At 27.0% G+C, this 23,242-nt stretch overlaps 2 protein-coding genes across 2 annotated transcripts; both read right to left on the bottom strand.

Moving 5' to 3' along the window:
* Positions 1-1,090: 1,090 nt before the first annotated feature.
* LOC129951150 (longitudinals lacking protein) lies at positions 1,091-9,595 on the bottom strand. Its single transcript, XM_056063172.1, has 2 exons — positions 9,370-9,595; positions 1,091-8,518 (listed from the first exon to the last, which is right to left on the bottom strand). Exon 2 carries the CDS (start codon positions 8,466-8,468, stop codon positions 7,140-7,142), a length of 1,329 nt encoding a protein of 442 aa, XP_055919147.1. The 5' UTR covers positions 8,469-8,518; positions 9,370-9,595; the 3' UTR covers positions 1,091-7,139.
* Positions 9,596-18,573: 8,978 nt separating this feature from the next.
* LOC129950468 (zinc finger protein with KRAB and SCAN domains 5-like) lies at positions 18,574-23,208 on the bottom strand. The gene is made up of 3 exons (XM_056062406.1): positions 23,064-23,208; positions 21,437-21,832; positions 18,574-18,839 (listed from the first exon to the last, which is right to left on the bottom strand). Exons 1-3 carry the CDS (start codon positions 23,206-23,208, stop codon positions 18,574-18,576), a joined length of 807 nt encoding a protein of 268 aa, XP_055918381.1.
* Between the last annotated feature and the right edge of the window lie 34 nt (positions 23,209-23,242).

The following is a 23,242-nucleotide window of genomic DNA, read 5'->3' as shown; positions in this document are numbered from 1 at the left end:
TATGTTTGTTTGCTACATATTTTGTTCCATTCCCCGGCGAGGCAACGTTTCTTTGGCTTTCGTCTTACTCCTAGGATGACATGAGGTCATGTCTACAAAGACTTAAGGTTCATGGAAAATTAATGAATTCATTCTCATGCGACCAAACATTATTATTTGGATTTGTGTATTCTTATATTTCTGTTTGTTTAAACTTAAATAAAGTTTGTATTTTTCTATAGAAATACAAATTTCGTACGAACCGTAAATATCGGTGGAATTCAGAAATCGTATTTCCAAAAAAAAATGTTTGTAGAATTTTAGTATTCAAAAGAATTAATTTTATCTACACACACACAAATCGTGTGATATTAGCTTAAGAAACAAAGAAATGTTTCAGAAATAAAAAGTACGTATACGCCCGAGTTCACCGTGCTATTGTCGTTTTAAATATCTATAGAAATGGACCAATCTAAAAGCTTTCATGTGGTAAGGGGATCTTTTTAAAATTGAAGATGGAGATAAACAAACAAAAACTGTAAGCAATCAAGGCCTATTGAGCTATGTCTCACAAACTTCCTTAAATGAAATAAGAAGACATTTACAAACCTTTGTTCGTAATTTTCGATTACATCTGTTGAAATAAAGATGCTTATGTACTTGTTCCTTGTGTGTATACATGCAGCAAATCCTGAAATAATAAAAAAAAAACATATTAGAACTAGACCTCACAATACTTATTGAATATTTACCTTGTGCTCTTGAAGAATTTCAAAATACAAACAGTCTCGACTTTTATAAGAATAAAATACCACTGAATAAAACACATTTTATTTTTACATATTGACAAATTATTTTTATTGCTGATTTTCAATATGCATTGGTTTTAATATGTTTGTATATAATATGTTTTATGATATGATTAAAATTGATAATAATATAAGTTTCAATAATAAAATATGTATATATTTATTATATTTGATAAAAAATATTCCAATATTAAAAATAATTCTTTTTTTTTCATAAAAAAAACACAAGAAAAATATAATATGTAATATGATTATGTAATAATTGTGGATATGTTATATTTATGTATATATTTTTGTATTTAACAAAATATAATTAAAAAGGAAAGACTTAATAATTATTGTGTTTACTAAAACTAATAATATCTCTTAGCATACATACATCTCTGTACATATGTTTCTATGTAATATTGATACAATCAATTTAGATTTAAATATAAAAACAATTAGTGTGCCGAAAATTTATAAAATTTAGTAGAGATCAAAATGTATTTATTTTTTCATAGAAAATGTGTACGAAAATTTGTCTTTATTTAATTTTTCTTTTTTGAAAGATCAAATTTAATTATTAAATCCAAAAGTATATATTTTTATATAAACCAAAATAATATGTGCGCAGTAACAAGTTTGAATTATTAATAAAATATATTTTAATGTTAATAAAAAATAGACTTAAAATTAAAACTAAACATAATTGTAATATCATATTATTCAAAAAGGTTTTGGTATATGTTTTTCATTTAATATGTTATAAGAAATATTTTTTATATGTAAATTCTTAGTTTTTATATGTAAATCAACGCATTTTGTTATCTTCTTTTCTTTGAAGAAAAGGTGTCTTCTTTTTTTGTTTATTCTTTTTATTATTTTAACTGAAAAAAAAGACTACAAATAAATAAATAGTACAGTAGATTTGGCCATTCATAATACTTTTTAAAAATATTTTTTTTTTAAGTTTTATTATAGCTTATTTAAGAAAAATAAGAAGGATAACGTTAAGATTTTTGTTTTGAGTTATTGAGGAAGAGTTGTTCTTTATTTAATTGTTATTTTTTTCTTTAGTATTTTAAACAGTCTTTTACAGTTTGATTAATTTTAGAATAGTTGCACACACACAAAGTAGAATAGATTTGACTTGTAAGTTCGCCTTTTGACATAGAATATAGTAAAAGTCTTATTGTAAGATAAAATTAAAAATATTGGACAATATAAAAATTGTTCTTGTTGGTTTAAGAGTTTTCAAAAAAACAACAACTATAAAATAGTTCAACATCCGATATATGATTATATTATTTTTTTAAGGCAAATAAGCAGTACTGTAAGCACCTTTGTGTGATAAGTTGGAGGCTTTTTAGTATAAAAATTAGAAATATAATATTATAAATACAAATAAAATGCATGGTTATTATACTTAGTTTGTAGAGATGGCAGACTGAGTCAACCCTAAGACACTGATTTAAGAAATTGACATTGTTATAATATTTGCTTCGATAAGAAAGCTATATATAGTGTTGTCACAAATAAGAACAACATTAAAACAAATAAAGGTGTTTTTGAAATCAATTAAAACTCTCAAAAACACTCCTTTCGATTGTTAAATGTAAAACATACATGTATCTATTGGAAGTATAGTTTAAATTTTTGTTAAAAATTGAACACATAGTTTCGCGAACATATATGTATGTATGTATATCATAATAATAAAAAGTTCGAATATCTTGGAACTATCATTTACTCCAAATTTCTATATGAAGTACTATTTAGTTTTTTGTCTTTTGTTTTCAACTTAATATTTTATAACAGCCAGTTAAATTTAATAAAGTGATTGTTAACTCTTATTGCAACAATTAAATCAACTTATAACAATCTGTTTCAGTGTCTTAGGGTTAAATGAATGAAATTTAATATAATGTAGATGGAAGAAAACCTAATTTCATAGTATTTATAAGTAAATGTAAATTATATAGCTATGTATGTACTATGTTTATGACCCTTTCTCTTTATTTCTAAGTTTTACTTAAAAATCACAAAAACATATATAAATTTCTGCTTTATTTTTTAGTTTTAACCTATGAAAACAATATTAGAGAATATGTTGACATTTATAAGATTTCTCTATATTTATAAGATATGTATAATTTATTTCTATAAATAAAATAAATGTTAATTATGGTTACGTAAATTCCGTTTTAGGAATATCGAAATTCACAAGTATTTTCGTATTTTCTGCCTTAAAGTTTTATAATATACTCATAAATTCCTACAAATAAAATAGACATTTTTTATTTTACAAAAGTCGTTATAAAAAGTTGTGATAGAAATAAGTCCGTAAATTATAGTTAGTACACATTTATTATAGATGAATTAGGTAGGTATTATTTTTTATATTATTTCCTAAAGAGTTAAGTATTTAACAAGATCTTTTTTCACTGCACAATCTTAAACAAAAATAAATTTATAAAAATGGATTTATAAGTGATTTCATTTTGTTCCAATTTCGAATTCTTTTTTATATTATCTAATTAATTTTTATATAGCATGAAATATTATGCGATTTATTGTTTGGTTATTGGCTTAAATTATTTCACTATATTTTGGTAATCATCACAAGTAGATTGGTACATACATTCCTAAAGATGAAACATTATAATTAAAGTAGTTATTGTTTTTTCTTTCTTTTTTAATACGTTAATGTTTTACAGGCAGAGGCCAATAGTAAAGTAAATGCTCGAATTCTTTCATATTTCTACAAATCGAAATCTTTGAAGTTTGCTTATGCAATTATTTTTTAGCCATTGTTTGGAAAAATTAGAATTGTCATGCCAGCAGTCATGTTTTGTACCCAAGTATGTATCAAATAAGTTTGTCTCATTACTTTTTGCGAAGAATTGGCTTATAGTCAGTAGGTCATAATTTGGCTTTAGCAAACACGGAGACAAAGTTGAAAGTTGTAAGTCAATAGCCTCTGGTTCTTTACTAATTTTTGCGAAAAAGCGTGCTTTTAATTAACATATATGACTAAACAAAAGTTTGTTTGATGCCTTTTTTTTCAATGAATGTATGTTTCTGATGATATCCTATTTGAAGGTTAATCTGTTCATTGTTCAATTAAAAAAATGTGTTATCTTTTGGAATAGAAACTCGAATCAGTAATATATAAGTCAAAACGTCTGAATGATTCTGCGGGCTTGAATTATTGCTCGATCCACAAACATAGCGCTCAATGAGTTTTGCAGAACTCTTAACCAAATAAAATTCAATTATACCTATTGTTATAATTTTAAAAAGTTTTTGTTTCGTATTTTGATTTGTCTTAGGAAATAGGAAATTGCCTATTCGGTATTTATGTAGTCATTTCATACAAAAAAATAAAAATCTTCTTTGTCTCAAATAAATTCATATACACTTAGTCCAAAAAGTCTCAGTACAGCAGCTTTCTTTTTGTTGATTCTGAGCTAAAATATTAACTATAACAATATATTAATAAGAACACGTTTTTGAAAATCACAATCACAATTTTTTTAAACTTGGTAAAAAGGTAAATGTAGAAACTACATTTTTTTTCAATTTTACCACTTAGGTTTTTAAATTTATTCCTAGTTATTTAAAAAAAAAACACTTAACACTTAAATAAGGCTGATGTACGGAGAGTTTTTGGATTCTGCGTGTATGATAGAATGATTCCCCAATAGTATCATAAAGAGATATTCAAAAAATTAACTCAGATAAAAATATTAGTGTTTTCTCAATTCTATCTTTTTGTTAAAAAATTTATTGATTATTTGATATTTAAGCCTAGTCTGGTTACTCAAAAAGGCATTTTAATAAGGGTGGTAGTTAAAAAAACATGTTTCTTTTAGACGGTCCTAAATTAGAATTGACTAAAGGGGATTCATAAGAAAGATTTGAGATATCTTCTTCGTCTATTTAAAACCAATTAAAGACCATCCAAATACAAAATAGAAAATGTCCATAGATTTAAAACTTTCAACTGATTGCGATAAAAATGATCTAAACGTGATTTAGTTATAATGTCTTTCGTATTGCATACACAAATTTAAAAAAATAACCTTTAAGGTCCTTATAACGATTAATTAGTTTCAAACTACCAATATCTTCAACTGAATTAAAATTATTATTAATTTACATGCGCATTAAACTGTAATGTAATTTATGAATGAACTTGAATCTTTCTGAATACCTTATTATTTTTAAAATTCTTCTCATGGCACATGAAATAAAAATTAAGCAAATGATAAGTTATTAAAACAAGTGTAATATTTAAATAAAGGTATATCAAAACTTGGATTTTGTGTTTTGGCAACATAATATTTGCAATAAGAAATATAATATTTGCGTCATCAGATAGACAATAAGTTATCAACACCTGTTTTGAATTTCGGTCAATTTGGTATTCAATTAAGATTTGATATTTTTGTTATTTATTTTGGTTCCAAAACTTGTTGTTCGGAAAACTCAGATAAGATTGTTTGAAATATTTACTTGAGTTCTTTGAAAAATGTCCATTTAAACCGGATTTGAATAGACTAAATAAAAACAGAAAATCGATGTAAAATACAGAACAAGGGTGTATGTTTAAAAGACATTTTTCTAACTAAACCTGTTAAAAACTTATTTCAAACTTCATATTTCAGATATCATAAAACATAATTCTTATATCACAAGTCCAATAAAATAGATTTTTAAGATTCATTCTTTTAACTTTGCCTACATTTTTTTCAAGCTAACTAAGACAATAATGTTTAACTTTTATGTATATATAACAAAAACTTGTTGTTCATGTAAAGGTTGCTCTAACGAACATCATTTTTTAACTTTTAAGCTTTTAAGCTTGTTCATTTGGAAAGATCCTATTAAAATTCTTAACGATTTAGGAATAATAAATGTGAGTCCCAAGAAAAGATTTGTTTTTCAAACACCCGATCATTGAAAACATAATAATTTGACTGTGATTTACACGGATACAACAAAATGCAAACATCGTTTCTTTAACTAAATTTATTATTGTCAAATGTTTCTATTTCTGAGATTTATTTTTGGATTGCAATGAATTCAAAAATATAAATGAATACAAATTGGCGAAAAAATAATACCTATTGTTTATTACAGAAAACAGCAGTTTTCCATGCTCGGATGTTGAATCAAAGCTCATATTAATTGTATTTGTGTAGTCTTCCAGTTAATTTATATTTTTCGCAATAAAATGGAATTATTTTAAAAGAATAATTATGAACTTGGATTCGAATAGAAGACTTTGAAGAGTGAAAATGTCAGCTCTCATAATTATTTTAAGATATCTTGGAACGCGTATACCATTTATTTAAAATGAGTTCTGTGATAGATGTTAAATGTTAGTTTTATGAAAAATGTCAGATCTTAATAAAATAGGTATACATATATGGCTCATAACGGTGACTATGTTACATAAATAATGACTTTAATCTAACGGCAGGTTTTACATAAAATGTTTGTGTACATATTACAGTAAGGTATTGTAGACACACATTTAATTCAAACCATGCACCGTTTTCAGTCCTTGGTGTAATTTCAATATGAGAAATTATGACTTAAAAATTATAATATCTAACTTTATAATTCAGTCTTAAGACATTAATATTTTTAAGAAAAGAATACTAAATTTAAGTTATTAAAAATAATAAAGTTGGACAAGTATAAATTGTAAGTGCTTTTAAAAATCAGTCAGCTGAAATATTATAGAGAGATCAGGGTAAGTTTTTTTTTTTTGTTTAAGTTAAGGAATATGGGAATACTTTGTTGTCATTCAAGGAATAAATAATATTTTGGAATAATTTTCTAAACAATTTGTTATTTTTTTTTGTTGATTTTATCACCAATTAGTTGCGCTTAAATCAATTTTGTTTCATTTATTTTAATGTATTTTTTAATTTTGTTTTTACCACGAAAAATGATATGCATACTTAAATTTATTTAATACAAAAAACAAAAAATACATATTATGGCGAGCATATTTTAGAAAGTTTAAACAATACAATACATGGAAAAAAACACCACATTAATATTTTTGTGTTTTTTTTAGGGATAGGTCATTATTATTATATTTACCTTCAGTCAGTAAAATTAAACAAACAAAAAATACATTACATAAGTCTTACAGTACACATATGTAGATATCAAGTTCTTATGTTCATGATATCTAAGTTATAGTTGATTATGTAGCAGTCCTTAGATTAAAACTTAAATATAATATAAATCTCTTTTAGTAGCTGTACAGAGCTCATTGGATCTCTGAAAATACAATAGAAGCATTTCACTAAGTGTGATTAAGCTTCAGAACCATGAATGAGTAAAGCTCTAAAAAGCCTTTTCAGTTTTCTCAATTTTTACCTCACGCTGCTGGGAGTACTTTGATCGTCGTTTGCTAGCCAATTGTGGCAAATTCGAATGATGTTTGCGCACATGAACACCTAGATTACCACGTTGCTTGGATTTGTAGGCACAATAGGGACACTGGTGAGCTGGTTCCTTGCCACCACATTCGACGTTCTCATGACGACGCAGGGTTGATTTCCAGCGGTATTTCTTGCCGCAATGACGACATTGATAATTGGCTTCTTCGTTGGCATTTGTGCCGCCGTAGTCGCTCAAAGAGTATTCTAAATGCCTCAGGGCTTGAGCCTGAGCGGCCATCATAAGTTTTTGAGATTCGTCTGACATGTAATCAGTAGACAAGCATGGCATAGTCGCATTTTGATGATGGCTAAATGAAGACTTAGAACCTTCGATCAGATGGATATCATCGAAGCCAGAATAACGTCCATCATCGTCATCGTCGTCATCATCTTCGTCGAACTCCGAGTTGCTGTTTTCGTTCTCATTGTCCGAAAAATTATTTTCTTTGCGGTCGAAGTTTTCAAAGGTCAAACTTTTGTTTTGCCCAGAAATCGGTTGGACACTTCCACCAGATTGGTTATTGTGAGCCAACGGCACCAAATTCGACTGTTGCTTGAAGATATCTTGGTTTCTTAGCTGCTGCTGAAAATTATGATAGCCATCACGAAGCAAAGCTGCAGCTATCGCCGCAGCAGCTGGGGCAGCTGCAGCACCAATAGTCGGAGGCTTAATGACTGAAGCTGGGATCGGAAGAATAGGCTTGATATCCGGTGGCGGAACAACAACAGAAGTTGGTATGGCTGCAGGAGTATTTTCCATATTAGCTAGAGCAGCAGCGGCTGCAGCACTCGACTTGTTAACTACACTTGAGTATTTGACTCTTGGATGAAATGACGAAGTGTTCTTCTTGACGGAAATGGAACTCTTGATAGTTCCGATTTTGTTGGTATTTGTCATTTCATCACCATTCGAGTTTTTTGAAGCCGTTGTATTTGATGTATTTGATGTTTGTGGCTCATCGGGAATTCCCGATTGCATGGTTCCACATTTTCCACCAGCCGCTGCATCAGCTGAGGACGGTGACTTTTGTCTAAATGGCTTTTCAGTATTTTCTGTCTTTGGTGCTTTTGCAGCTGAGTTCGCACGATAGAATTCATATAACATATCGGAGACATCCGACACAGAAAATCTCTTCTTGTTTCCATTGATCTGATTGGCAGCTACTGCTGCTGACATTGTTTCCATTCCATTCATTGAGTGTCTGTTATTGAGGTGTCTATGGTGTTCCATTACTGAGGTCTTCTGATCTTTATTAGGATTGGTGACTTTTTTGCTAAGATCTTGATTTTTTTTTCAAATTAAAAGAAGAAAAAAACAAAAAAGAAATCAAATTAAATTAAGAAAATAAAAATTAACAAAAAACAAGTGATGTTTGTGAATGAAATGAGCATTAATGTTATGAACTTAAAAAAAAAAAAAACTTTTAAAAAATGAAGAAATAAAAGCATGCAAATAAAATGTAACTACAAATTATGAAATAAATATTTTAGATATTTTATTTAAAGAATAAATAACTAATAATTTGCATGTACTGATGATAAATAATATCAAACAAAAAATAAAGTTTATTTGGAATATATATATTTAATGTGTTTATAAACAATAATATTAAATTTAAAAAAATAGTAGACAAATTAAAAAATAAAGTATAACTCAAATTTTAGTAAAAATAATTTATTTGTTGTAATTTGAATTGGTTTTGAATGTTAAAATGGCTGGTATCAACACAACATATGGTTTTTAGACCTGTTATTGGTCAGCTGTCACTTAAAATCTGACAGCTGTCACTTTTAGTTTGACAGTTGACCAATATCAGAGAATACTATTAACATAAATTGCGTAAAATTCGCCATATGAATTGCAAATGATGAAGCAATTTAGTGTGTATATTTTTTTAAGACTTCGCGCTGATGGATGGTGATTGGGCGATATGATGATGCGAGCGAGCATTTGTTTGTTTTGGAGCTTTTATCCATTTTTTAACACAATTTTGTTGTTATTTTTTTGTGTTTTTATTTTTTTTTTATTTTGTTTGGTTAGCAATGTGAGAAGCCCTTTTACCAATGAATTTTGTTTTGCTAGTTTGTTTTCTGTATTTTTGTTTGTTCTGTTTTGCGATAGGGTGGGTTACCTTATGTTTCATTCGGAACCCAAAAGTCTGTTCTGTTCGATTAAAAGATCTGTTTGTTAACGAGTATGATTTACAATGATAGCTGAGAACCTAAAAATAAAATAGGTTAAATAATGGCAACAAGCATGATTGTAAAATTAAAACAATTATAAATAGAAAAAAGAAAACAATGGAATTGCATATGGTTTTAGGCTTCAAAATTAAAATGATCTGAAAATAAAACAAAACCAAAAAGTATGAATAAAAATGAAAAATATGTTATAAACAAAATAATATAAATAAAAATATATGAAAATGAAAGTTGAAATAATTTGTATTTTCAATAAAATAAATTCAAACTAAAGAACCAGCTAATATATAAATAAAAGCTCTAATATAATAATAAATATATCGAAAGGTACAATTTTGCATTGGGTTATCTAAAAGTTATGTCACTGCGATGGATAATAATATTTTCGATATGACTTTGTAAGACTTACAGAAAGCAAATAGACTTCTTTACAAATGAAAACAGAACAGATTTATCCGACAATTAGATAATTGTCTTAAATATAGTTAGAAATGCAAATGATTTTCATTTCAACTTGATTTTTAATGGCAATTTTAAAGAGTCCCAAAACTCGCTTTCAAAAAGATCGTAGAATACAAATTTTTTATATACACGATAAGCAGAGAAAACATTGATTTTATGTTTTACGGACTGTAATTTTATTATAAAAAGGTATGTGTAGTAGTTACCAATCAAGAAGTTTTTGTATCTTTGGAAGTTTCTTAAAACATGAAAATAATGCCAATGTTAAAGGATATTAAGAAACACTAGCCAAAGGTCAAGATATGTCGAAATATTATGAAAAGTTACCGGTTTCAATTTTTACACTTTAATTTTTAGTTAAAAACTTTTATTTAAATTTTTTTTTAAATATATAAAATTCCATATTGTCAGAAATATCAACTAACTTGATGACTTTTACAGTCTATTCAACAAAATAAATATATTTAAGGAAGTATATACATATATATATATATACATATACATATATACTTTTAAGGAATAATTAATCAAATGTTTTTAAATATTAAATTCTGGAATTAAGAAATGTTTGGGGAAAATTGATAACCAAAACAAAATTATTTGCGTTGTTCGTGTTTAGTTTTAGTTTTTATTTCGTAATTTTAAGATTACATTCCCAATGCACCATTAATTTGTGTTAAAACACTTTTATTTGTTTGTTAATTTTAGTTGAATTTGTATCTTCTTGATTTTATTCCGTAAAGTTAAAAAGAGTACTAAAAACATCAAATTTGATTTGTTTTGCAATAGGTATTAAATTTAATTAAAATATAAGTTAATTTTGTTCACTTTAGGGGCTAGTCTCATTTAAAATTCACAATTTAATATTTTTAATGAGATATGAGTTTTGAAGAATTTAAACAATTTGAAAAGGAACCTTATATCCTTCGAATAAAATAAAATAGTTTTTGCATAAATCACTATTTTGTTTGTATGAAAAAATAACATAAATTCAAATATTAAAACACACGACAAGTTGGAAGGTTAATCTAATTAAAATATTACTTTGTTTAAATTCAAATATACAAGCATAAACTTTATTTAGCTTTAAACTTCACAACTTGGCAATTTGGTATATATTTCATTTAAACGAAAATATTAGTTTATTTTCAAAAACAAAATTAACTTTTAAATTTATTTAAAAACTTGTTTAAGCTTTATTAAAAACTTTTAATCAGTAAACTATCCGCATTCAAGAACTCCGAATCACTGCACCATGGCACCGAACCGAAGCCCACACAAACAATACTAAGTTCCCAACGATGGCCCACGAAATCTTCCAAAAAAAACAGCTTCGAAAGGTTTTTTTTTTTTTTTTTTTGTACTGTGTTAACTATTAACTTGAGAATGGTACTTTTGAAATTGTGAAATGCCTATGCAGTTGTTTTCCTTTAATCCTAGACAACATCTGCTTGCATCCGTATTTCTATCCCTATCCATATAAAGTGCAGCATGAAATCCCATCATGCAACTACATAGGTATTTTTATTTGTGTTTTTTGAATTTAAGGTTGTGTTAGTATATTTATGTAAGTATGTTATATTGAAAGATCATAATCCCAAATAAGAATATAAAAATAGAAAACAACATCCTGTGTCTATATACGAATACTATGTGTGTTACGGGGACACAGGCAGATTTATGCGGGTCATAAAATAAATTATTATTTTTTTTTCGTAGATAGGCATACCCTACCCTTAAAATAGGGTAGGTTGAAATTTGAACGGCAGGTAAGAACGAACAAAAGACTTTTGCAAAGGTATCAACAAGTTGAATCACCAATCATAAAAAGTCGTATCTTTTAGCAAAAGAAAAAACTAGCACTGAAAGTTTGTAAGGATACATTATATACATATCAGAAAGTAATACATATATTTTATATAATATCTACATTTAAACAAACTTCAACGGTAAGGTACCTATTTACTTTTGATTCAAATATTTTTAAGAAATTGAATCATGTAATTTATTTCCCTTGCACCAGTGCACCTGTGAAAATTATATCAATGGTTATCAAATATTAAGATGTTTGATATCAAATAAATAGCTTTTAACAGATTTTTACCAAAAATAAATTGATTTATTAAGCCAATGGGAAAAATAAACCCCATAAGTCGTGTAAATGTTTTGATTGTTGGTTCAGATACTCTAAACTTTTTCAAACGTCTAAACACACAACAATTATTCAGGATTTTTTAGTATATACCTTATATTTAACGTGTAGCCCCAAAGAAAAATGTATAAACTTGTGAAATCTAACTGCAAAACCACTTTACCACTTTTATATTAAATTTAAACAATTTTAGTTTATGTTGGAGTGTGTATCATTTTTGTAGGGAGCGGCTCGAAATGCTGTATTTTAATATTTTAAAATATTGTATGGTTAAAATTCTGTATGATACTGTATATTCATAATACTGTATGGTTAATATACTGTATCTCAAAATGCTGTATTGTCAAAATATGTACTGTATTTAAAATTCTTCTTCTCAAAATTCTGTATGAGCAAAACATTATCTAAAAATACTGTATTTTTGAAAAATTCCGCACTTAATCATACATTATAGAGAACAACAAAAGCAGAACTCGATTTATGTATGTATGAACATATGTATATTATATCATTTATTGAAACTCCAAACAAGTAAAAAAACAGAATACATTAATAAGTCATATCATAATTAAGTAAATAACAATAGGCAGTATTCTTTATAAAAGTAATCTGTTTTTAAAGTTCTGTATCTCACAATGCTGTTAATAGGCTTACAAATAATGTAAAAAAGTGCGCACTTTTTTACATTATCAAAACGATTTTTATTTGTCAGCCTATTTACAGCATTTTGAAATACAGAATTTTGGTATACAGAATTTTAAGATTCAGAATTTTGAGCTACAGTATTTTGATCATACAGTATTTTGTACATACAGTATTTTGAAATACAGTGTCTTGAGATAAAGTTTTTTAAATACAGTAGTATGATCCATAGTAGTACCCGTGGCATGATGGTTAGTGCGTTGGACTGTCATGCAAAGGGTCTTGGGTTCAATCCCTACCTGTGCCACCTTAATTTTAAAAAAATTAATTTTCGCGGGTACTGCCTCTTGCGAGGAACTGACAAATCCTTCAAGAGTAATTCTTGTCATGAAAAAGTGTTTTCTCAAATTAGCCGTTCGGATTCGGCATATAAACAGTCCCTTCCATTCCTGACAACAGTACTCACACACAGGAATGGTTGAGAGTTGTAAGTCACTAGGCCCTGGTCCCCAACGGACTGTTGCGCCACCCAATTTAATTTTAATTATGATCCATACAGGATTTCGAACCAAACCCATTTTTGTACTTGCCATCACCCCTGCCTGTGCCATATTCAGTTTTCTTCATGGGTATGGCATCTTGCGATGAATTGACAAATCCTCCAAGAGTGATTCTTGTCATCAACAGTACTATCTTAAACAAGCCCTTCGGATTCGGCTTAAAACTTTATGTCCTTAAGATCCCTAACATCATAATTCGCACACACTAATGGTCGAATGTTGTAAGTCAAGGACTATGGGCCACCTAATTTGTTTTATTTATTTTAAATACATATACTTACATAAAAATATGATAGATATTCAAAATGAAGTCTTTTATTGGAAAACCTCACATATTATTTAATTATATTTATTGATTTCGAATAAGCCAATACCCTAAGCCTAGATTTGTGAAACATTTCGTTGCGAAAATATTAAAAAGTAGCAGTTGTTTTGAAATCATCCTATTGAAACTCAAAACGAATAATCTTTTTGAGAATTGATTGAAATTGACAAATCTACAAGTTAAAAAAAAACTGCTTTGATTAGTCAAAACTTACAGTACCATCAGTGAAATGATTCCACTGATTATTAATTTAAAGGAACTTTGATGTTTGTCATTTGTAGTTTTAAGTTGGAAGCCCACGTATTTGACACCTGTCATAGTATTGTATCGAACTCAACCAAATGATAGTCCCTTATTTTTATTTTCGTTTTTCAATATATAGGTCTAGGGCAAGGTCGTCATTATAGCTTCAATATACTTATAATATTGTTGATACTAATTTTAGAATTAAATGCAATCTGGCTGTTGAATACATTGCAATTGTGCCTTGTAATATATTTTTGTATTTCAAGCAAAAGCGGGTGGTTTGAATTTATAGATTGACAGTTGTATTTTGGTCTATGCTTCGAAAAAGTCAACAGATAGTTTAATTATTTTAAACGGATCAGTGTGTCAATCAATAATTCTATTTATAAATCTAAGCCTTATATCTTTTAAAATATGTCCATACAAAACATATACAAACATATTTGGAATACATACATACATATGTACATTCTCTTAAATAATACATAGGGAACATAACTTAAATAATTTGATTTCTATTATTTCAAAGAAAGTTTATTTATGTGAACATACATAGATTGGAAAACCCTTATAGCACAGATTGAAATTTGAAAGACGAAAAAAAAACACATTTTAAAAATCTTTTGTTGACTTACTTATGTGCATCAAGGAAACACGCATACACTGCTGCACCTCTGTAAAGCATATCGCCTTAAAAAATGTTCTGATTCATCTCAAGTGTTATACCTAATACAAGAAGCGAGAAGTTCAGGTAGTTTTCCATTTCATAGTTTTCCCCAGCTTACAAGAAAAAATTCAAGACTTCGACTTTATGGTGGCCTTAAATTGCACTTTAGAAGAAAAACACTGAAACCGTGATGCGTGTTCTCCTCATTTCAACGTGGTTGTTTGATTGTTTAGTTTTATTATCAAGGAAAAGGGACGAAAGAGAAAATTGAAAAACTGAAGAAAAAAATAGCTTATAGATAGGAAATAAGCAATATAAAATGTATACAAGCCTGAAAACCTATAAGTCCTATGAGCTATGTATGTAAGTCCCAGGCAGGGGCGTAGGCTTGGATGATTAGAGTGATAAATGGGTTTTCACACTGACATAGTTAAACATACAGGCAAAAAAATAAAATACTATATCTAGGTTTCTGGGAAAACTTTATTTTACTTTCAGACACAAGATACTTTAAGAAAAAAAACTGATGATAGATAATATATGGAGGTTTGGTATTTCAAGTTGAAAATGCATGTGTGTATTGTGCAGACAGTGCGTGCTGCGTGCATATGCGAGGAAAGCAAAGGAAACAACATAGCGTAAGCCCTAAATTTATAAGATACATACAAATTTGAAAAATGAAAGTGATTGCTTTTGAAAACTTCTTCAAATGTTTATTTATAGAACTCTGGCACAAACAAGAATAAAAGTTGTAAATAAAAAAAAATTGATTGTTAGAAGTTATATGCACTCATAATATCTAGGTACTGAGTCCTTTTCTTCGGGTACAGTTGTCCCAAAATGTAGCAGGCTCTCTTTTTTTTTAAATGAACAAAAATTATATCTAAAACTTGTCACCTGCAAAATAGGGTTCCAAGAATTTGTGCAATTTTAGTGAAAAAGAAATGGCTGTAGGTAGAAGTAAGGTATACTCGTAGGTACTGTTTGACTGAATCAATGACAAACAGATATTAAAATGTAAACTTTGTAATGCAATTAAATATATACAAAAATCAAAATATTTTAAAAAGAAGGAATAATTCAGCAAAATAAAAGTTTTGGTTGTTATACAATTTATAGAGACATTAAATGGAGTAGGCATTTCTTGATACGAAGAAAATGTGATTTTTGAAGTTTTAATCAGTAAATATTCGCAATTTCTTGAACAACAAATAAGTATAGGTTACCTACAGGAATAAAAAAGAACCTTGCATTTGAAATTTCGTTTATGTATATAAAACAAAGGAAAATTTAATTTTCAAACAAAAATATTCAAATAGCTTATTGAAGCTTTTAGAAGGAGTAAACAAAGAGATATGAAAAATACCTTTAAGAATTGTCTCATTTAAAAATGCCAGGCAAATGTGAATAAATAATACCGATTTTATTACTGAAATCGTTATTATAAATTTTGAAAACATTTTTGGTAACTTATCTTCGAGTCCGGCCTCAAAGTCATTCAATAACTACTTCAGGCTTTTCATATTTTACAGTGCAAAACTATTGAAAACCATTATTCCTCTATATTAGTAGTAGTAAGTTCGAAATATATTTCTTTTTTAATCTTAATCTTTTGCTTCATTAACTACTTTAAACAGTTTAATTAGAAACAAACTTATACATTGAATTACAACCAAATCTCATTAGATTTTTATTCCTGATACCAATTGAATCCGAAATAAACTTTTCACGCTCTCAATGTTGGAGATATGAGAAAATTTCACATCGAACATTTTATTTTCTTTAATCTGTAGCTGTTAAAAACTGTAAGCTATCGTTTTCAGTGTTTCAAATTCGATTAACAGCGGCTTTTATAATTATTTAAAGATTATTATTTAATCGCGCTAAGTGAAAATTGTTTGCGTTACAAAAAATAGAATTCATTTTTTAGAATAATCATTTCTTCTGGATTATTTCGGAAAACAAAGATTGAAGGCACCCCTTTACAATTAATACATTTAATTTGTATTTATTTATTTTTATTTTACCCTTAAAATAGAGTTATTTTCTTAACTGCAAGTTGAACATTTTTTTATCAACCTTTGATTTTGGTTTTCTTCGCTCAAAGTTGGAAATTTCAACTTTGGCTTTTCAACTCTCGAGTTAGTCTACTTATAAAAAGCTTTACCGCTTGAACAACTTTGTGAAATATTAAAAACTTTTTTCCAAAACTTCACGCACTGGCTTAAACAATTCTGGTACACAAAGATGATGTCTGATTATCGCTTACAAGCTGCAATAAATTGATTCAGAAATTGAATGAGCGCTTTGTTATCACTTCACAGCTTTGGCCTTACGAGCTTAAATTGACGGAGCTCATTGTTATATCAGCGGCTACTTTAACAAACAAAATTGCCACATCTGAGTCTCGAAAAACCCGCACATTGCTGTCCAGAAGCCAATCAATCCAAAGAGAGTAAAAGTTGTGGATTGGGAAATGATGGTATCATTGGGACAAATTTCGGTCAAAGGAGGAGAACGCTTACCCACTTTTTTTTTACTGAAATTTAAGGCATGCATTATTACGATTTGTGGTTTATGCAGGATAGTGCGATCATTTGCGGAAAAAATTCAAGCACGTAAAGGCAAACTATCAAAGAAATTATTAACATCGTCTCGGAAAATTGGAGTGACAGAATATGCTGTGGCGAAGTCTAATAATTGTATTGCTTTTTAAAAAGATTAATTAATATCGAAAACGATTTATATACATTCATATCGTTCTTAATTAATGCACAGGAACATTTGGACATGTTAATATTTTTTTTAAATACTTAACTTATTTTTAAACAAGTCAAGCCAAAAAGGAGAACAGTAGAATTTACAACAATAAAGAAAACTTTGAATACCATTTTTTTTAATTTGCTTAAATGATCTTTGATAGGGGTTTTTTAAACAAAATCTATGGAAATATCTTGAACAAATTGCTTTTCCTAATTACCTAAATGGTAATATTTGTATGTTCTCGGAAAAGTATACCTCACAAGGAAATGAACACTATTTTTTATTTTAACCTTTCTTTAATTTATCGATCAATCAAAAAAGAAAGAAAAACCTTTCTAAAGAATTTTTTGTTCATCCTGAATCCACCCTTATTTTCAATACATCACCTGTGGTGTTTAGAAAATGAATGATGCCAATATATGGATGTATTGTACTTATGTACATAGATAAGTCAGAATTATTGCCATGGACAATTATTGCCAAAATATTTCTCTTTTTGTTAAAGTATTAAAATATCTCGTCAACCAATTTAACGGTTTTCGGAGTGAACTTGTTGTTGATCAATGTTTAAATCTACTTTTATTAAAAAAAAAAGAAAAACAAACTTACCCTTAGAAAAATATTGAAAATACTGGTACAATATATGCGATATGCTTGACATTAAGTGATATTTCTGCTTCAGCAATCTGAAATAAATAAATGTTCAGTAAGATACAGTGGGGAAATAAATTAAAACTTACCTTTTCTCCTAGTGTGTCCTTCTATCATCTCTAGTCTCTACAATAATTATAAAAATACCTACTTCGATCATCACAATCTTTTCACTCTTTTTAAAGATATATATACATATGTGCGATAATTAATCAAAATACAGTTTTATTCTGTTTAAATTGTAAATAAATATATGTGTATTATATACTTTTCATCCATAAAACAAATAATATATTTGTGTATATTTGTCAACCATTCTACAGATCATATCTTAAAATTAGTTTTTTCTTTATATATTTTGAACTTGGTTAAGAAGGCAATAATGGTGAGTTTGTGTGTTTTTTAAAAAGAAATTGAAAATACTTAAAACGAAAGAATTTCAAAATTTAAATTTTTGTACGACAGTTTGTGTTTTTGTAAGTATGTTTTGATAGAAGATAAAAATTAACAATAAATTATTTATTTCCTATTTTGGAATGTTAGCGATAAAACGAAAAAAGTTCAACATGATATTTTAAAATTTGATTAATCCTTAACCTAATAAAATTGTTTATTTTAAATTCTTAAAATTAACTGTGGGCTTGTTTTTTGTTTTTGTTTTATAAATTAACTATATGGAATGTAATATAATGACGGAAAAATTTCATTATCAACATCATCCCGCTTTCGCAAGAATATATGATGAACCTTTGACATGTGTCTTTTGAGATCTTCATTGCGTCGATATTTCGATGGACAGATTTCGCAACAAAATTTTGGTGGTACATCAATGCACTCGTTCCGCATGTGCCGCTTAAGATGTGCCTTACGTAAATAACTTTTTCCACATGTCACACAGGGATATCGAAGCTGCAACTTCTTCAACTCATAATCTGAAAATTTGAAAAAAGAAAACAAATATTTGTATAAAAAAAGAAATAAAACAAAAATTACTTAAAAGTTAAAAACGAACAAAAAATAAACCAAAATAAAAATATGATTTTGAAATTAAAAAACAAAAAGATAATTAATAAAAAAAAATTCAAATTTACACCGTTAAATAATACTAATTTTTGTATGTACATAGAAGATAGATTGCTAAAAGAAAGACTCAAAAGAAAATTGAAATAGAGCAGAAAAACACAATGTCCTTGTTTATATATAATATGATCCTTTCATTTTATTTATATGTTGTGTTTTTTATTTTAAGGCTAAGAGATTTTTGAAACCATACAGAATGTTTTCAAAAATCAGTATATTTAAAAAAAATTATCCAAAAGTTAATACAAATATAGAATTTTGGATTATTTAATGGCAAATAGCTTAGCAGATAAATAATGTATTAAAGTAGAGCAATGATAAAAGTGTAATTATTTCGATAATGGTAATTTATTATATTATTTAAAAATTCCTTAGTGTATTGTTTTTAATTTCATTTTTTTTCTTGCATTACACAGAGATCACATTTTCTTTTGTTGTTGAATTTCCAAAATTCACATAACGAGATAATTTCATTCAAACAAATTATAAAACTTTCTCTTCTTACAAAAAAAACATGATTATAGAATATTTAGTGTACAAAATTAACAAATATTCTTTTTTTAATATAAATGCTAAATAGTAATTTTAATATTATTATTATTATTTACTTTAATTTGTTTGTTTTCATTTTGCAATTATAGAATATATCATGTGATTCTTATGTTTTTTAAACTAAATTAAAAATTAAATTCAATGTGAAATAAATCGAACATAAGAACAATATAGAAATAATTAAAAAGATAAAAATAAACACAAGTTAACAAGTGCTATGAAACAATTTCCTTGTTTTTTGTTCTTATTTTTAAAATAAAATTCATGTATTTTCTTTTACTTCTATTGATTTTTATATAATAAACATAAAATAATTCATTACGAAATATTTTTTCTAATATTGGTCTTCTAAAATTGGGGTTTGTCAAAATTTTTGAATTAAATAATTTTTTAATATTTTTTACGAAAATTCAAAAATTGTTCTTAATAATTTATATACAAAGGGAAACATGAATAAATTTAAATAGAAATTAGTTTGGATGCAATATTTCCACAGTTATTTTTGAATATCTCGCGAATTTTCAATATAAAACCTAAGCTTGTTTAAAGCATCTTAGTATACTAATTTTCAGGTTTTTTAGTATAACTAGTAAAACAAAAAGATGTAAGAACATTATAAAATAAAAGTGGGAAATTTGGTTCATGTATACTTAAAAGTTTGTTACAAAATAACATTATGTAATTACAAATAACAAATGAAATCACATTCGATTATGAAGTATATAAAGATGTTGTATTTTAAGAATATATAAAATCTTAAGTGACGCATAATTTTCCCATTTTCCTTGTGATGCATGTTTATGCCAATAGTTGGCACCTGCAGAAATTGAAATTATTACCAGAAAGTTCAGAAAAAATTCAAATTCATGGGAGAGGAAGTGCACAGAACCAATTTGTTATTTGGCTAAAAATTAATTAATTTTTCAAACTTTTCAGACATTTAATATTTCATTCCATCAAAAAAATTATTAAAATTTACAAAATAGTTCTATAGTAAAATCTACAAAATAATGATCTCGAAAAAATGCAATGAATTCATTCATATTTTAAAATTATTACAGTTCTCAGTCGAATTTTTGCTCGGAATATATAATATACTCGTATATACCATACATACATACATCTACAGCAGACATAGAGTGATTCTAATGTAATAATTCAAACTTATTAAAAACAAAATTATAACGATTCGCTTATATTTCATTACATCAAATTAAATTCAAATTCATTGGGAGCATAATGATTATGTTAAAAATTCGATATTTAATTGAACAATAAATTGTTCTAATTTTTGTATTTGTTAACATGTTTGATCTAAAGTTTTGCTATCCTCTTATATTATTTAAATCGATTTAAAAATCATCAGTAAAAAAGCTCTACGAATCTATTTCATTGATTCGAAAATTCGTTAATAAAAAGAAACAAGTAGCTTATTAATCAAACAAGATCAAAATAATAACATTTTTTTCTTCCAACGTCTTTGTTACTTTCAACAACGATTGAAATCGTTTCCAAAAAGAAAGTAATCTCACTTAAACAATGTCAATTACGACTTGAAAAAAAATCACCCTATAAATTCTACTTTGATCTTAAGGCAAAAGTACACATATAAGTTAGTTCACAATGGCTTTTTTTCTTTTGTTTTAAAAATCTAAAAACTTAAAACGATTTAAATTGACTTTAATGTTATTATATTTGAATAAATTTAAGGCTTACAATAATAATCATTGATTTATCAAAAAAAAAAATATATTACATTTTTCAAGTCACAAAAGTTAAGTCTTCTCTTTCTAAATTAAGACCGAATGCTCTTTTCGCATATGTTCATTTAAAAATGCCTGTGATCTATAATTACGCGAGCACAAAGGACAACGATTAGATTCTAAATATGTCTTACGCTTAGTTGATACAGATCTTTCTCTATCTCTAGCAGCAGCAACGATGTTAGCTCCCAAAGTTATGGGCTTATTATTTCCACCAGGAACAATTCCAATACTACTGGCACTATTGGCATAACTACTTCGTCTTCGTTCATTTCCTCTTGAAATTAAAACTTTCGGTAGCGTTGGTAGTAATTTTGCAAATGCATCCGGGGCTGTGATATCAGCCAATTGTCTCAAGGCCACTAGAGCATCACCTTGTGGTTCGATTTCGATGTCATCATTTCCGGTTTCCTGTTTTATTATACTTCTCCCACTTTCTGTCTCCAATAGCGAATATGATGGTATTTTATTTTGTACAATTATAACATCATCATCTTCCGAAGAACCTTCCTTGATCTTTTGTTTCAAATCTGAAATAAAAATAAAAAAGAACAAAAAAGTATGTCATACAACACAAATAAACAAAAATTTAAATCATAAATATAAATTTATAAATAACTAAACTATAGAACTAAATTAAATATTAATATATGTCAAATCTAAAGCAAAATCTATATTTACATTTAGAAATATTTAAAAGACATTTTTTGGTTGTGTTTTGCTGACTCTTTTGAACTTTTAATTTATATCTTTTTCATTTTTTTTCAGTTTTTATTTTAAATACATTTTTATTAAGAATTTAAAAATAAGTATTTTGGTAAAATTTAATTAAATAAACTTAATCAGTAAGACTTAAGTACTTTTAATTTATTAAATATTTATAATTTTTTTTAATATGATTATTAACAATGGATGTGAAAAATAACTCAATAAGTGTGCGCCTCTGTAAGGTACTTCAATATATTTTTTTATTTTTTTATTTGTTTGTTTGGCACACTATTGATATCTTTCAATTTTATTTTATTGGAATTTTATCGCATAATCCAACGGATTTAAAAAGTTTGTTCGAATTTATTATTTATTTTTATTTTTTTCGACACATTAAGGATAGATATTGTAATTTCAATTCCTTTTCTTCATAATAATTGAGTTTACACATAACAATCAATACGTTATGATGAATTAAAGTAAATTGTCGAAATCATTTTTAAACGAAAAAGAAGAAGAGAAAAGAAAGTTTCTTATTTGTTTTAGTTTAACATAAATTAGTGATTTGATGACTACGATGACGTTTAAAACGTCAAATATTAGTAGTCAATGAACAAGGCCAATTCGAGTTCAAAAAGAGAAAGTTTCTAAACGACACTTTCAATTAATAAAATGTAGTAAATGGGCATTGTTCGAGAAATTTCCAAACAAAAAATAGAGATCAAATACCGTTAACAATACACTATCATATCTATTAAATTAGTTCACAATAGAAAATACATTTTACGATCCGTTGAAATTCTACGATGCATGGTCACATTTATACATATAATATAATAAATACTTGCTGTATATAAATTTTCACGTTTTTGCTTTCTTTTTAATTAAATCTATGGCATTTTTGTGTTAGGTTTATAAATATTTTTTTTTTGTTTTTGTAGTTAATTTAAACAAAATTAAAAAACTTATAAAATTTCTTTGGATTTTAATCAATATAATATGGTTCATCATATTTAACATTTTTTAGGCAATTATTTAAAGATGCACTTTTACGCTCCTCCTCCAGTAGATCATCATAATTAATACAATGTATTGTATAATGACGTTTAAGATGATATTTTCGTTTGAATGTTTTTTTACAAACAGAACATTGAAATGGTTTTTCTGTTCCACAATCTAAACGTAGATGACGGATCATTGTTGCATAGGTTGGATAATATTTGCCACATTTT

This window comes from Eupeodes corollae, chromosome 3, assembly GCF_945859685.1.
Source record: "Eupeodes corollae chromosome 3, idEupCoro1.1, whole genome shotgun sequence".
In the NCBI taxonomy this organism is placed as follows: domain Eukaryota; kingdom Metazoa; phylum Arthropoda; class Insecta; order Diptera; family Syrphidae; genus Eupeodes; species Eupeodes corollae.
This window is presented reverse-complemented; position numbering and strand designations above follow the sequence as displayed.